The sequence below is a fragment of the Heterodontus francisci genome, unplaced genomic scaffold (genome assembly GCF_036365525.1).
Source record: "Heterodontus francisci isolate sHetFra1 unplaced genomic scaffold, sHetFra1.hap1 HAP1_SCAFFOLD_1318, whole genome shotgun sequence".
Taxonomy (NCBI): domain Eukaryota; kingdom Metazoa; phylum Chordata; class Chondrichthyes; order Heterodontiformes; family Heterodontidae; genus Heterodontus; species Heterodontus francisci.
The window spans coordinates 35743-53407 of record NW_027140944.1 but is presented as its reverse complement, the minus strand read 5'-3'; the positions used below and the strand labels follow the sequence as shown (position 1 = coordinate 53407).

Here is a 17665-nt window from a genome sequence, read left to right as displayed (position 1 = left end):
TTGAAACTTCATGGGGTCCAGAGTCAATGTTGAAGATTCCCAGGGCCATTCCTTCCTGACTCTGTATCGCTGTGCCACCACCTGGTCTCTCCTGCCGTTAGGGAAGGTGATAAATGAGTTTGGGGCATTGGTGGTAAGGTATGGTTCTGAGAATATGACTGTTAGACTGTTGCTTGACTATGCTGTAGGGACAACTCTCCCAATTTTGGCACAAGTCTGCAGATGTTCGTGAGAAGGCCTTTGCAGGGCTGACTGAGCAAGGTGTGCCTTTATAGTTTCCAGTGCCGAGGTCGATGCCAGGTGGTCCATCCAGTTTTATTCAACTTTTCTGCAGCAGTTTAATAGAACTAAGTGGCTTGCTAGGCCATTTCAGAGAACAGTTAAGAGACAGTCACACTGCTGTGGGTCTGGATCACATGTAGGTCAGACTGGGTAAGGACAGAAGTTTTTCTTCCTTGAAGGGCATTAGTGAACCAGTAATTTCCTGACCGTTATTAATGGGACTAGCATTTTCTTCCAGATTTATTAATTCATTGTATTTAAATTTGCCCAGCTGTCGTGATGGAATTTGAACTCATGTTGCTGGAGCATTAGTCCAGGCCTCTGCATTACTAGTCTGGTAACATTACCATTGTGCTACCATAGAGGTGAAGAGGTTTAGGGAGGGAATTCTGGAGCTTAGCCAGGGTTAGGGCAAGCAGGAAGTTGGCAGTATAATATATAAGGGTTTAGTAGTGCAGTGTTTATTCTACTGGACTACCGACCTAGCGTTCAAATCCCACCTGGTAATTTGTTGACTAGTACTAGGAAAAATGACCATGAATACTGCCAAATTTGCATTTAAAACCCAACTGTTTCACTGATGCCCTATCCAGTCTGACCTTCACACTATTTTAGTCTCAATACATGGTTGATCTTCTTCATGGTTGAAGTCCTTGAGGAATATAAAGAAAGTAGGAAGGAACTTAAGCAAGGAGTCAGAAGGGCTAAAAGGGGTCATGAAAAGTCATTGGCCAACAGGATTAAGGAGAATCCCAAGTCTTTTTATACGTATATAAAGAGCAAGAGGGTAGCCAGGGAAAAGGTTGGCCCACTCAAGGACAGAGGAGGGAATCTATGCGTGGAGCCAGAGGAAATGGGCGAGGTACTAAATGAGTACTTTGCATCAGTGTTCATGAAAGAGAAGGACTTGGTGGACGATGAGTCTAGGGAAGGGAGGGTAGATAGTCTGGGTCATGTCGATATCAAAAAGGAGGAGGTGTTGAGCGTCTTGAGAAACATTAAGGTGGATAAGTCCCCAGGGCCTGATGGGATCTACCCCAGAATACTGAGGGAGGCAATGGAGGAAATTTCTGGGGCCTTGACAGAAATCTTTGTATCCTCATTGGTTACAGGTGAGGTCCCAGAGGACTGGAGAATAGCCAATGTTGTTCCTTTGTTTAAGAAGGGTAGCAAGGGTAATCCAGGAAATTATAGGCCAGTGAGCCTTACGTCAGTGGTAGGGAAATTATTGGAGAGGATCCTTTGGGACAGGATTTACTCCCATTTGGAAACAAATGAACTTAATAGCGAGAGGCAGCATGGTTTTGTGAAGGGGAGGTCGTGTCTCACTAACTTGCTCGAGTTTTTGAGGAAGTGACAAAGATGATTGATGAAGGAAGGGCAGTGGATGTTGTCTACATGGACTTCAGTAAAGCCTTTGACAAGGTACCTCATGGCGGACTGATACAAAAGGTGAAGTGACACGGGATCAGAGGTGAGCTGACAAGATGGATACAGAACTCAGTCATCGAAGACAGAGGGTAGCAGTGGAAGGGTGCTTTTCTGAATGGAGGGCTGTGACTAGTGGTGTTCCGCAGGGATCAGTGCTGGGACCTTTGCTGTTTGTAGTATATATAAATGATTTGGAGGAAAATGTATCTGGTCTGATTAGGAAGTTTGCGGACTACACAAAGGTTGGTGGAGTTGTGGAGAGTGATGAGGATTGTCAGAGGATACAGCAGGATATAGAATGGTTGGAGACTTGGGCGGAGAAATGGCAGATGGAGTTTAATCTGGACAAATGTGAGGTAATGCATTTTGGAAGATCTAGTACAGGTGGGAACTATACAGTAAATGGCAGAACCCTTAGGAGTATTGACAGGCAGAGAGATCTGGGTGTACAGGTCCACAGGTCACAAAATGGCAATGCAGGTGGATAAGGTAGTCAAGAAGGCATACGGCATGCTTGCCTTCATTGGTCGGGGCATAGTGTATAAAAATTGGCAAGTCTTGCTGCAGCTGTACAGAACCTTAGTTAGGCCACACTTGGAATATTGTGTGCAATTCTGGTCACCACACTACCAGAAGGACGTGGTGGCTTTCGAGAGGGTACAGAAGAGGTTTACCAGGATGTTGCCTGGTCTAGCGGGCATTAGCTATGAAGAGAGGTTGGGTAAACTCGGATTGTTTTCACTGGAACGACGGAGGTGGAGGGGTGACATTATAGAGGTTTACAAAGTTATGAGTGGCGTGGACAGAGTGGATAGTCAGAAGCTTTTTCCTGGGATGGAAGAGTCAGTTACTAGGGGACGTAGGTTTAAGGTGAGAGGAGGGGCAAAGTTTAGAGGGAATGTGCGAGGCAAGTTTTTTCCACAGAGGGTGGTGAGTGCCTGGAACTTGCTGCCGGGGGAGGTGGTGGAGGCAGGTACGATAGCGATGTTTAAGAGGCATCTTGACAAATACATGAATAGGATGAGAATAGAGGGATACGGTCCCCGGAAGTGCAGAAGGTTTTAGTTTAGGCAGGCATCAAGATCGGTGCAGACTTGGAGGGCCGACTGGCCTGTTCCTGTGCTGTACTGTTCTTTGTTCTTGTTTGTTCTATTGTCCGAGCAAACATTGGGGAAAGAGCAGAGCTCTAGGACTATTTTGGATAACTCTTTCAAAGAGCTGGCACGGGCGCATGATTCTGATTCTAAGTCACTTCGTTATTGCTCATCCCTGGTTGTCTGAATAATTGTCAGTGTCGCCCACACCCTGAGACAGCAAACCATCATTGTGGCCTGATTCTTTGTTTGATGTCTTGGAATGTTAGAAGTAAGTACTGCAAGTTTGCTTTTAGGTTTTTTTTTGTTCACTGGATTTAGGTGATGTTGGCAAGGCCACATTTGTCGCCCATTCTTGCTTTCCCTGTGAATTTGGTAATGGCCAGTGTTCGTGAACCACTGCACTTTGTGTTAATATTGCTGCCACAATGGTATTGGATAGGAAATTCCAGAATATTGACCCAGTGATAAGGGAATGGTGCTGTATGTCAAAGCAGGGTGGTGTGCTGTTTGGTGTTTCCATAACATTGATGCTGTTTTACCTTCCAAGTGGTAGAGGTTACATGACTGGGAAATACAAATCTATGCTTTCAAGATCTATTCCTATGATGAGTACCCCTGTGAACAAGTTGCATAAAGGCACAAGGAACACTTCATTTTTCCCCAATATTCTGTATTCTCTGAAAAGAGGCCAAATATAATAGCCATATAAAACAGCTATAGCATTCCTTGGGGAAAATGTGAAATGCCACAGTGTGGATGCCACTGAGTAATGAGCAATTGTGAATTGCATTGAAGTTGGCAGTCCTTAATTAGTATCAAAGATGATGTCGTGATGGACCTATTTTTAAAAAATTTTGATTGTTAATAACATTTTTGTTTTGTTTTTCTGCAGTTGGAGACCAGTTTCTTAAATCGCAGTCAACTGAGACTTTTGCAAACAGTGATTTGGAGAGTGGAGTCATAACTGCACGTGGTAGCCACATCTGCCTTAGCCTAACTACTGCACATACACAAATGGATTCTGGCTCATTGCAAGGACCTCAAACACAAGATGCAATTCTGTCACCTTTACTTTCTAAAGGTAGTTGTTTTGTTACTATTGTAAAAAAAAATGTTAGCTAAGTATTTATAAAAGTACACAAACACAGCCCTCATAATGTTTGAGTTAAGCCTGATGTCCATACTTAATATTGTCCTACTTACAATTTGCCAAGTCAGTTATTAAAAGCAGAACATAAATAATCTACAGCTAATCATAGTAGACTTGAATCATTGGAAAAAATAAAATCAGCATAGAGGACTTGTAATAACATTGGAGTCTAGTTAGGACCAATGGAACTAAAGTTACTTTGCTCTCCAGAGCTGGAAATGTGGCAAAGGTAACTATATGAATGGTGGAAATCTGGAATAAAAACAGAAAATGCTAGAAATGCTCAACAGTTTTAGCAGCATCACTGGAGAGAGAAACAGAGTTAACATTTCAGGTTGATGACCTTTCATCAGAATCTGAAATGTTAACCATGCATCTCTCTCCACAGATGCTGCCAGACCTGCTGAGCATTTCCATCATTTTCTGTTTTTATTTTACATTATACATAAGTCTATTGTACTTTTATCTGTAACCTGTACACTGTATAGGAGACCTGCATCACCTGTTGGGAAGTGTGCACATTGCAACTTACAAAAACACTGAGGACTCAGATGTGACATAAATGCAAGTTTGTTCTTTTTCTGTCCTCCGATGAAATAATAGCAAAGTGAATGTAGCTTTATTGCATTTACAGTGCTTCTGCCAAATGCTGCGCCTCAGTGAATTATTGGCATTTAACTAATATGTACTGCACACAGTGGTTTCAGGTTTCAGAGGGGGTGTTTTTGAGGTGTAAAGTCCTCTGTTTCCACTGTATCTTCATCTCTTCCTCATTTGCAGGCCTGACTTACTTCCAACTGACAGCCGGCTGCAGTCTACTTCCAGGCTGCTGATAGTAAAGCCCCCTCTGTTTTTTTTTATGTTTGCACCACCACCCCCACCCCAATCCTTTTCCTTCTCTCCTTAAGGACGCACCCCAGACCTACTGAATCACACCATTGGGCGGCGCAGTGGTTAGCACCGCAGCCTCACAGCTCCAGCGACCCGGGTTCAATTCTGCGTACTGCCTGTGTGGAGTTTGCAAGTTCTTCCTGTGTCTGCGTGGGTTTCCTCCCACAGCCAAAAGACTTGCAGGTTGATAGGTAAATTGGCCATTATAAATTGCCCCTAGTATAGGTAGGTGGTAGGGGAATATAGGGACAGGTGAGGATGTTGTAGGAATATGGGATTTGTGTAGGATTAGCATTAATGGGTGGTTAATGGTCGGCACAGACCCGGTGGGCCGAAGGGCCTGTTTCAGTGCTGTATCTCTAAATCTAAAAAATCTAAATTTCACTAGACCATCTAATGTGGCACAAATTCGGAACTGGGTGGAGTGGTATCTGAACCTGTGGCACCAAGTATTGGTACACTTTCCTTTCTCTTTCCCTCCCCGCACCCCCTACAACATGACTTAATCTGATATAACCTGAAACTGATGTATATTTTCTTTCATGATATACAGCATTGAACTGGCTGAGAGTGCATGGATCCCTACTATTGTAAACATACTGTTTCAAAATATTATCAGACACACTTTTGTTTAGAACTATTATGTGCTTCCATTGGTTATCTATTGCACAGCACATCTAGGTCAAGGAACCACACAGATTTTAAGATAAAAGATTAACATCCCCTTTGTTCCACTCAGTCATAGTACCTTTTATGGGTAGATGTCACTCGTTACATTCTTGGTGCACCAGTCACTAGTTTGAGAAAATATTTTTTGCATCTGATTTTTGCTTGCAACTCAGAAATTTTTCACCTCGAACATCAATTATCCGGATGCTGTCCTCACCAGCCTTCCCACCTCAACCCTTCAGCTTCAGTTTATATAGACCTCAGTGAACTGAGTTTTCTTGCATGCCATGTTTCACCTACAACTCAGCTCAGTCCCATTGTACTTTGTGCTGAGCAGGGTGATTCTCATTCAGTGCCCACTATTTTAATTAATACTCAAAACAAAAGATACAGATAATTAGAATTATTTGTAGCTTCTTTCTCTTTAAATGCAGTTCTGTTAGTGAGAGTCTTTCAAAATGTCCGGGGGAACCAAAAGATATACAGGCCAAATTGGCAATACCTTTTTAATGGCTTCAAGCTCCTCGGCATGATATAGGAGCCACCCTTGAAAGGCAGTGATGACAATTCTTCTCCATAATTGAAATGCTGTCCCGTAATGCCCAAGCAAAATCTATGAGAAAAGCTAACCGAGATTAGTAATTCTGGAAATTCTTTCTTCTGTTGTCTAGCTCAGTGGAGCTGCCGCCACTTGGTTCCATTCTCTTCGAATTCTAGCTAGAGTTCCCATCGCAGCCACTTTGGACAGGTGTCTGCTGAAATGAGCGGTTGGTCTCCCAGGCACTGTTGCTGGCAACTTGGGAGAACTGCCCTTTCACATGCGAGGCTTACATGTGTGCATTGCCCAGGCTGTCATGGTTGCAATGTTAGAGTCATACAGCATAGAAACAGGCCCTTCAGCCCACCGACCATAATGCCTATCTATACTAATTCCACCTGCCTGCATTAATTCCATATCCCTCTATGTCTTGCTCATTCAAGTACCTGTCCAGTTGCCTCTTAAGTGTTGCTGCTGTTCTGCCTCCACCACCTCCTCTGGCAGCTCATTCCAGATACCCACTATTCTTTGTGTGAAAAATTTACCCCTTTGATCCCTTTTAAACCTCCTCCCTCTCACCTTAAATCTATGCCCTCTAGTTTTAATCACCCCTACCATGGGAAACAGACTCTGGCTATCTACCCTATCTGTGCCCCTCATAATTTTATATACCTCTATCATGTCCCCTCTCAGCCTCCTTCGCTCCAGGGAAAACAGACCCAGCCTATCCAATATCTCCTTTATAACTCAAGCCCTCCAAACCAGGCAACATCCTTGTGAATCTTTTCTGTACCCTCTCTAGCTTAATCACATCTTTCCTGTAGTGCGGCGACCAGAACTGCACACAGTACTCCAAATGTGGCCTAACCAACATTATGTACAACTGTAACATGACATCCCAACTCTTGTACTCAATGCCTCGGCTGATGAAGGCAAGCATGCCATACGCCTTCTTCACCACCCTGTCGACCTGTGTTGCCACTTTCAGGGAACTATGTACTTGCACCCCAAGATCTCTTTGCTCAACCGCACTCCCCAGGGCCCTGCCATTCACTGTATATGTCCTGCCCTGGTTTAACTTCCCAAAATGCATCACTTTGCACTTGTCTGCGTTAAATTCCATTCGCCAATCCTTTTCCCACTTTTCCAGTTGATCTATATCCTGTTGTAACTTTAGACAACATTCTTCACTGTCCACTATACCACCAATTTTGGTGTCATCTGCAAACTTACTAATCATGCCCCTACATTCACATCCCAGTCATTAATATATATGACAAACAACAGAGGGCCCAGCACCGATCCCTGCGGCACACCACTGGTCACCGGCCTCCAATCTGAAAAACAACCCTCCACTACCACCCTCTGCTTCCTATCACCAAGCCAATTTTGTATCCAATTGGCTAGCTCACCCTGGATCCCATGTGTTCGAACCTTCTGGACCAGCCTACCATGCGGGACCTCGTCAAAGGCCTTGCGAAAGTCCATGTAGACAATGTCCATCGCCCTGTCCTCGTCGATCCTCTTGGACACCTCCTCAAGAAACTCAAATCAAATTCGTGAGACATGATTTCCCACGCACAAAGCCATGCTGACTTTCCCTAATCAGACCTTGCCTTTCCAAATGCATATAAATCCTGTCTCTCAGAATCCCTTCCAATAACTTTCCCACCACTGATGTAAGGCTCACCGGCTTGTAGTTCCCTGGCTTATCCCTGCTGCCCTTCTTAAATAAAGGCACAACATTTGCTATCCTCCAGTCTTCTGGTACCTGACCCATGGCTAACAATGATACAAAAATCTCTGCCAGGGCCCCAGCAATCTCCTCCCTAGCTTCCCATAGCATCCTAGGATACACCTGGTCAGGCCCTGGGGATTTATCCACCTTAATGCGCTCCAAAACCTCCAACACCTCCTCCTTTGTAATGTTGATATGCTCCAGGATATCGCTGTTCCCTCCCTTGAACTCACTAGCTTCCATGACCTTCTCCACAGTAAATACAGACGAGAAGTATTAATTTAAGACCTCGCCCATTTCCCATGGCTCCACACACAGATTACCACACTGATTCTTAAGGGGACCTACTCTCTCCCTCGCTACCCTTTTACTCTTAATATACTTATAGAATCTTTTAGTATTCTCCTTTATCTTATCTGTCTTATGTTGTCTGGTCCCTGCTGGTCTCCCCGCTATTCAGAAACGCACTGCTTCAGTGCCAGTTGAGTATAACTGCAGCGGGACCAACTAAAATTGCCTGGAAACTCTATCCTGAGAGAGCAACTGGGGAAGGAGAAGAGTGACGAGCAAGGGGCGAAGTGGGTGAGAGCAGGACAAAAGGGGTGCACGAGGAGTGAAGGGAGCAGAGAGAGCAGCACACAAATAAGGGTTGGAGATTTGTTTTGTCCTGTGCTGTGTACTGCTGTATAATGTGTTTTGCTCCAGGAGTCAGGCAGCTTTGCTGCTGCTTGAATACTGAGCCTCCTCTTCCTGAGGCTGGATTTCTACATATGGTGTGGGAGTCAGTAAATTAAATTAGGCTTGCTTTTGGTTTTATTAGTTTTACAATTTGCTGTGTATTAGAAAATGTCATGAAATTGTATGAAAACTTTAGTTCGAAGTTGCTTATATTGATGATTTTGTGGTATATACTTGGTGTTTCTCATAGCAGTCGACACTGTAGAAACATCATAGAAGTAGTTTTAATTTAAACATTACTTATCCTTAAATCTGTTCTTTTGTGTTCTTCGATCTATAACTTATGTTCATCTCACTTTAAAACGAAAGACCAAATACTTTACTCGAAGTTTGGTGATATTAAGGCACTTGACTGAGGTAAATGCAATAATGTTTGCAATCAATAGGCAAAATGTCACATGACCAAATATTGTACTTGAGCATCACCTGAACAGTGTCATGTGATTAAATGCGATGAGGTCAAATGTCACCTGATCAAATTTCCATGAATATATCAAACCAGAGTTGGCAACCCTAAACATAGCTAGAGAATCTCTAGCAATGGCTTCTCTTCCCATCCCCATGTCAGCTCGAGGCACCCAAGGGGCCATCACTGGCTTAACCCCAGGCCCCCATCCCCCCTCAACACATCTACATCCTCGCCTTGGCATCACGATCAGCTGCCATTGTGTCAGTTTCAACATGTTCTGATATCTGGCTCTACCTGTCTGCCATCTCGACTCCTGCTTTGCCTCGCTGATCTAACATTTGAGCCATAATTTGCTCCAGCTAACATTAGGTAGAAAGGGGTCATTGCCTTCGACCCTTGGCAACCTCCGCATTCTATTCATCCCTAAGCTGAGCTTCCAGGCTAATAATCCTCATCACAAAGACTGCTGACTTGCAGCTCTGCAACGTCACCCGCCTCTACCTCTAACTCAGTCTATCTGCCACTGAAACCTTCATGCATGCCGTTGTTGTGATTAAACATGATTGAACCTCCAGACTTGGTTATTGCAGTGCTCTTTTGGCTGACAATTCATCCTCTGTTCCTTATGTTTCTGTTCATTGAAAAATCTGCTACCTTCATCTTAAGCCACATTGCATCCTGTTCACCCATCACCTTTGCCCTTACTGAGCTATGTTGACTCCTGGTACCCCCAACACTGTCATACTTAACAGTGTCATCTTTGTGTTTAAGATTCTCCATTGCCTGGTCTCTTCCTATCTCTTTAACCCCCGGCGCTACACCTACTTTTTCTCTTCACCCGCCCATCAGCTAAACTCTCTGTTCCTCTGACACTGGCCTCTTGCATTTTGCCCCATCTCCCAGTGGTCATGCTTTAGCCTCTTCGGTGCCACACTCTCGAAATCCCTTCCCTTCCACCTCTTTGACCAAGTTTTTCGTCAGCCCTCCTCATCTCTCCTTTCTTGCTTTGGCACCTGTTTTTTCTTATATCCTTATGAATTACCTTGGTCACATTTTCTGACATTAAAGGCACTGTATAAGTACAGGTTTCTGCTGAAGAGGTGTATTTTATTGCTAGCTGCTAAGAACTGTCCATTTATTCTCCAAGAATAGCACCCACTACTCCTGTATTTTTTGGGAGGGCTAAGTTTCTGAAACTTGTTCATTTTAAAGAATCTTATGGTAAATTTAAATTTCGTTAGCTGTTTGGGGTAACCTCATAGTTCTACTTAATGGGAGGCTTATCTGTGGTGATCATGCAACCAAAAAAAAATCCTCTTACACGTATTCCCTATTCATACTCTTCCACATGTCAACTTTCCCATGATCTCGTCTGTGGTCTAGTTGAGAATAGATCTTCACATTGTGCTATATCTATGCAGTTAAGAGAGCAAGAGAGCTGAGTGTTTCTTTGCCATGCACAAGTTTTATTTGCTTTTTAATTGCATTCTGCAAGTGTAGGAACTTACCTTAAAAATTTCATGAAAGTCTTCAAACCTTCTTGCTGCTCAGTTAAATGCTAATATCCTTTTTTTAAGGTGATGAATGCAGTATTGGGTCAGCTACTGATCTCACAGAAACCAGTTCTATGGTGGATGGTGACTGGACGATGGTAGATGAAAGTTTTTCTACACTCAGTCTTACACAGTCTGAGCTAGAATATATATCGATGGAGCTGGCCAATAAAGGCCCTCGCAAGTCACAGGTTCAGTTAAGGTAAGTAACTTGCTCATTTTATTTTCTATATAAGCCCAAATCCATTGATTGCAAGAGCATTTCTACAATTCCATGTGGAAACAAGCACCTTCGATGCAAGCCTCTAATTGTTATGTCAGACCCAACAATCTCAATGAGTCAAGAAATTGAGCCTTTGAATTCCCCACATGCCAGGATGCTGATTTTCCTTTCTTTGGGGGTAAGGGAGAGCGTGACAATAAGGACTCTAGTATTTATCAGTGTACAAAATATTAAGGGTTCAGACATCACAGGCAGTTTTCTCACCTAAATAAAGAATGACTTGGTAGAGTTTTCGGAGTGGGTCCCAGCCTGCCTGACAGACAGTGAGTAGTACAAAGATTGAGGAGGACCTAAAGGGAAGAATAAAATTACATTCGATACCGTGGGAATAACTGCTATTTTAATATTCTTGAATTATAGATTTCTGTTTTGAAGAAAAGCTTGCATTTTCAGCTAAAATTTTAAATACTTATTTTGGAATAATGAAAAATGGGCTTAATTGAAGGTTGCTTGAAAGTGATACAGATCCCAAGGTTAGGTGTTTTGGAGGCTCACTTTCTGCAGTCACCTGACTAGCCTTTTCTATTCCTTTCAGGTATCTGATGCACATTTTTATGGAAGCTGGCTGTTGGGAGTGGTGTATAATTACAGCACTCATTCTCCGAGATTCTGCAGCGATAGGTCAGATAATCAGTTCAATCCAACACTCTGAGGTTCCCATGGATATTCTGCAGGGTATGAAAAACGGGATGCTAGTTGTGGATGGATGGGCTTCATCAGACTGGTAAGTGAGGTACTGTGAAGACAGCACCGCCAGTTCATAAGGTTTATAAAAGGATGCAATTGTTCCAAATGGTGTTTTTGCCTCTACCAGAGTTAAATTTTTGATTGTGTCAGATGCAACATGTTTGAATTGAACAGCTGTAAACTGCAGTAACCAGAGTAACCAAATAGGCCAAACTTTCCATGAGAAGTCTTCTTGTGCAGCGAGTTATCTGTGGTGCACTGCCTGACAGGATGGTGGAAGCAGGTTCAGTAATAACTTCCAAAAGGGGATTGGATAAATACTTCAAAGAGCAGTGTTTATAGAGCTATGGGGAAAGAACAGGGGAGTGAGACTAATTGACTAGCTCTGCCAAAGCACAGGCACAGTAGGCCGAATCATAAGCCATCTGTGCTTTATCATTCTGTATGATTCTATAAAACATGTACTTTAGTAATCGAAATATATCACCTGCTGTGTCCTCCAAATCAGTAACGAAAACAGCATTCATGAAATATAACTGTACAAATAACGGGCCTATTTACTTCCATCTGATTTAGTGAGCTTTATATTGAGAATATCAGAAAAATGCCCACTTCTTCAATTGTGCCAGGAATTTTATCAAAAATCCACATCTTAAAATTATCTGCAGATTTCCACTTGCTGTAGTTCAGAAAACCTCCCAGGATGGGTAGCATCAGTCATAGGATCTATAAGGCGTTCAGATTTCTGTCAGTTTGGAACCAAGCAAACGGCACACAATGTGTCGCAAATTCTTTGGTATCTTATTGACTCATTGCTTCTGTAGCTTTTTCTTAATTTTTTAAGTTTTTTTTGCAATGATACAGTTTTTGAGCCACTAAAGGTCATTTGGAAGTTAGAATAATAAGTGAGTCATTGTTTGCAGAGGGTGCTTGGGCTTGTGTAGGATATTCCTTGTACAGAAAAGCTTGAAAATCACTGGCAAACTCATAGTATACTAAATGCTTTATTCCTTTGAAGAGCTGTAGTAGCATTTTCTGCACTATCACATAATCATGGCTCGAAATAATCCTGACCAAACAAGTTGGCTTGCTATAGGAAGTACAGTGAAAACTGTTGAAGAGGAAAAACAGTGTAAGAAAAGTGATAAAGAAGCAAAGATGGAAAATCGAGACAAAAGTGAGGGAGAGAGCAAGAAAGAAACACACTATGGAAGGAATCTAGAGAGAAGCACAAGTGAGGGATGAGGGAGAAAAAGAAATGAAGACAGGAGTAAAAAAATAGAAGTCTTCAGATGCTGAAAGTTTTTTTCTTATTGGTCAGACTGGCAGTTTGAAAGCATTTGAGAGCCACTCATCAATTGGCTTGAGTGATTACGTATGGGCAGTCCTTCATTGTCCCTATCGTTGATTGGTTGGTTGCACCTATGTTCCTCACCACATTAGAAAATAAGACCGAGATATGTAAAGGATACATATTGTAGCTTGGTCAGTTACCTGTAAATAAACTTGCATGGCATTGAACCATCTAGTAAATTCCTTTCTGGTTTGCTTTCTTGGGAAACCACTTAGTCCCCTTTGGTATCTGTATCATGTGATTTATTGAATTTGAATAATTTAAATATAACTTGTGGCATCATGTTGCTGTCAGTACAGTTTTACAATGTTAGATATTAATCATTGTCACATTAGAGCCCAGTCTATTTGTGTTAGCTGGTATTTATTCAAGGCATAACTTGCAAATGTCTCAGCACAAACCTTCTCGTACCAAGGAGTAAATAACAGCAGCTGAAGTGCTTGCCCCCACTGTTTTCCAAATTCATGATCTGTGCTTTCTGAGGGAAGAGACTTTGGGCCGGAGTGCAAACTCACATCATTCCGCTTCCAGTCTTTAAAGGTGAAAGTAAATCCCTTCACTATTTGAAGGGAGGGTGAGGCAAGAGTGAAGTATATCCTATAAGATAGCTGCTTCAGGTGCTCCTTCATCCAGGGTGTTGGGGATCCACAGTGGAAACTCAGAACAAGGAAGAAACAAGTCAAGATAGCAAGGTTCCTAAGTCAAGAAGAACGCAGTCAATGAGGATGTCTTACTGCTGTGCGCGGATAGGCAGCTGTTGAGAGTTCAGTAATACTGAGACACCAGAAAGAGAGGGAAATTTATTTTCATCCCTTTCTCAGTAAACAATCATATTGCTGGCAGTAAAATGAACTACTGTAAGTAAGCCATCTACAAAAGAGGATTTTTTAAAAACTCCTCACTAAGATGTTGGAGTAGAAATAACAGGCCAAGTATATTAGCATTGCCCAGGCAATGTGTGCCCAAACCAGGAGGCCAGCCTGAAATTAGGTCTCAATCTAATTCATGTCAACAAACTTGTCTGCCTCAACATGCAGCTCGCCCTTTTGCAGTAACTAATTTTAGGCAACTTGCCTCTCCAGCAGCCATTTCAGGTAGGTGTCTAGAGGTGTGGGGAGTAATGCAGCAGGTGTGGTATATGGGCAATCACTGTCTGAAGCGACTTGTCAGGAGTTCTGCCCGTCCTAACTCCATAGGAAGGTTTTTAAAAAACAATCATTTTTACCGTCCCACCTTAAGCAGCAGCTACTGAAGAACCCTGAGCAGGGCAGGTCCAGCTCCTGCCCGACTCATCGCATCCCAGTTTCACCAGAATTACATAGGAACCAGGGATGCCTGAAAAAAATGGCCCAGCCTAATTTCATGTCAGACATTTTTCAGGTGTCCTTGGAGAGCAGAATGTTGGTCCATGAAATTTGTGCCTGTAAAACTGATGCAACAAGATACAATTTCTGCCCCATTGACTCCTTGCTGGGATGTGATTTCATGGTCATCTATTATCCTCATCTAAGTCACCATTCCACAGCAATGACCGTATGCCCATTCAAAGCCTGCTTCTATCCTCACCCGATGTCCACCCTTGTACATTTTTCATCAGAGTCTGCTGTAAAGCAGCTTGGAGTTGGGGGCCCTGGCTGATTTCCCCCGAGGAATTAATGTTAATTCTAGCACTACACCATTGCCACCACTGAGATTTGAGTGAAGAACTTATCAGATCTGTATTGTTAAGCTCTGTATGTCATCAGGGAAGTTTCATTTTTCCCCCCAAAACTGGATTTCTCCTTTAAATGAAAATCTGATAGATAATTTAGTTTTTCTTCTAAAATCCTTTGATCACAACCTAGTGTAGATTAAGTGATGGGTATGCTCGTTTACCATACAGAATGCTCAATTCCAGTTCCACTTCACTTCCCTCTGCTCTTTGCTCCTGGTCTGAAGAGATGAAGAAGCTGATTCATACAAACTTGCCCCTTAGTTGCTGATCCTGGACTGCCAATGAATGCAGCTGCTGTTGTCATTCTCAAGCCATTTTACAAGAAAGCTTCATGGTCAGTGAGCAGCAGCATCTATGGGAAGGAAGCCAGGTTTAATGGGCATAAAGGAGGAGAATTGTGTATTTGCTTAATGGAGAAATGGGTCAAGTAAGCCTTGTTTAAGCATTGACGATTTATATGTCGGTGTTCTCAGTAAAATTTTGAGGTTAAACTTCCAGATGACCTCAGTGTAATTTATTAATTTTGTGATCTCATGTATATATAAAATGACATGCTAGCCTGATATCTTTGCTTCCAAGCTTTTGAAGATTGGTGCTTTTTAAATAGCTTCAAGGTTACTAGCAGTGTGAAACATAATCTCTGGAAATCTCTATTAATTTGTTTACATGTGTGTAATGAACAACTGAATAAATATTCCATAGGCTGGTAGAAGTTACTGCATTGAGAGCAGAATTCTACTGTTTCTCACAGTAAACTTTTCCTTTCTTTCCCCCCCCCCCCCCCCCCCATGCTGATTTAATACTGCCAGCCCTGGATACAAGCCTTTTCTGAATCGCATAAAGCCCCAGCTGCAGAAATTGAACGAGGTCACAGAGGAGCAGATTCAGCCTGAAGCTTTTCAGCCATTGAGCCGTCTGAGCATATCAAAGGCAGCGGAGCCCCCCTGTCCTTGGGCAGAGGACAGTAGAAACACTGCAAGTCACATTAACATTAGCCAAAACGATTGTGCTGGGAGTATCAGCAGGCAGGAAGAAGATGGCCAAGGAGAAGAGGAAGAGGAGCAACTTGTAGATGAAGGGAGTTACGAGTGCTCTCTGTCATGAATGGTGGTTCTTCAGACAGCTGCAGTCCAAACTTTAAAATGACAAATGAATCACTGGTGCCTTGTGTCAGTGTTGTGCACATGTCTTACTACATACTGTAGGAGAATTGTCTCGCGTACAGAAACGAGCAAAACCAGTTTGACACAAAACACAGCCTTCACGATTCACATTAGCAAAATAAAAGTGCTATTTTGATTACTGAAGAAATTTCAGCTGATGTTTGCTAATGTGTTTAATAAGAGATCTCCAAACCTGCGACTGTATCTAAATACCAGTTTTATCCTCCTGTGGTCCCTGGCATAATGCAATGCACAAGCTGTAAGATTTTGTGAAAAATAAATGAATGATTTTGAGGATGATTTCATGGAAATAACAAAGCTTCTAAAAGCAGTTATATTTTATTGCTGCATTCATAGGTGCTTGACCCTATCACTAGTACCTTTGCGAGATGCTCCATTGTACTTTAGATGTGTTTGGATAATACCTCAGTTCTGGCATGAGTGAGGGAGCCTTGCAAAGATGCTGTCAGGGCAGAAGTAAGTGTCCCAAATTCTCAACACTTTTTGTCAGTCCAGAGAGCATTAAGGAACGATGCTGTGCAAAACTGCGCATGACCTAGGAGAAAGGGCAAGTTGCAGGTAACATGAGGGATTGAATGGCTTAGCAGTTGAAAGCACTGTGATGTTTTGACATCTGAATAGCTTAATTTTTAAGCAAGTGTGAATTGTGAGTCTAAATATAACTGCAAGTTCATTTGGCATGATTTTTCTGTGTCGATTGTGGCTTGGAAATTTCCCATGGCTGAGCCAGTGTAGAATACTGCAGTGATCCTAGAAAATACATTTACCACAAAATCTCCTTTGCATTTCTCTGGCATTCTGTTTAAATAATCTTGTTGCTGTAAGGATAACTAAGACTAATGATTTGTCACAGAAAACTTGCAAATTACAGACCAGTTATAAATAAAGTCACATGAAAACCATAGAATTTAGTTTAAAAGGACAGTGTTACACTCAATTAAGTACAAGTTGCTTTTACTTCTGCAAAAAAAGTTTTAAGTATTATGATAAATATATTTGAAAGTGAGATGAATGCTAATTTTCCATTGCACTTGTATCTGTTTCTCCTGTAGGCACTGAGCTCTGCCATAGCACAAGTCAAAGTGAGATGGGATATTTTTAGATATTCCCCATATAAAAAAGATATTTAATTTTCACTTTTATAATGGATGCATTACTATAGACTCCAGCTGCTGAGGTGCATGCTATTAGTGACTCTACACCCTCCACTCAAGTTGACAATCTCCACTGTTCTGATCTCATGCTGTTAATTGGGGGTTGCCTGCAGCTCCTTGATGGCATTTCATGGATGCAAGGTGTTCGTAATCCAGGGATTGGTGCTTACCATGATGGGGTTGCAAAGAAGCAAGTTGCTTTCTGAAACTGCATGTGTCCAACTTGCTAGTCCACCAGTGGTGTATGGTTTGCCTCCATACTGTATTCAGGAGGGTGAGTGCAATACACACAGATTTTATGGTGAGTTGAGCTCATCATACTATTGATGAGAAGCTCCTGGTAACTGCAATCCCTCTTGCAAGGGTTCAACCTTACACTAGTCCGTAGCCCAGTTAATTATCCTCCTGGAATTGGGAGGAAGGGAGTGGAAGAGAAATGAGTAGAGTCTCTTTAGGGTTGACATGATTACAAGATGATATCCCTAGTGATAGTAGTTCATAACTGTTGAAGAAAATCCAGATTGTGCCCAATTGTTGAACAAATTCTCCGGACTCGGATGTTGAGAATCAAACACTTTATTGCATGATATCATGGGGGATCACACCTTACCTAAAGGTGCTACTCCCAAGAGCTACAGATCGCCATGGATTTATATAGTATAACAGAGGCAGAGCTAACAGTTTCACAATTAGATAAGCACCCACAAGACTGCCTACGTAACGGTGCACCATGCAGGGTCCGAGGTCAGCGAAACATCAGTTTCAACAATAACAAGCTAGTTCCTTAATTCAA

General features: G+C 42.4%; 1 protein-coding gene across 1 annotated transcript in view; it reads left to right on the top strand.

Annotated features, from left to right (window-relative positions):
* LOC137361465 (guanine nucleotide exchange factor subunit RIC1-like) overlaps positions 1 to 17665 on the top strand; it is a 64808-nt gene extending 47143 nt beyond the window's left edge. Inside the window, exons 14-17 of the mRNA XM_068026325.1 lie at positions 3703 to 3891; positions 10521 to 10698; positions 11315 to 11503; positions 15344 to 17665. Coding sequence (XP_067882426.1) covers positions 3703 to 3891; positions 10521 to 10698; positions 11315 to 11503; positions 15344 to 15638 — 851 coding nt within the window. The 3' untranslated portion in view covers positions 15639 to 17665. The remainder of the gene's footprint in view (positions 1 to 3702; positions 3892 to 10520; positions 10699 to 11314; positions 11504 to 15343) is intronic.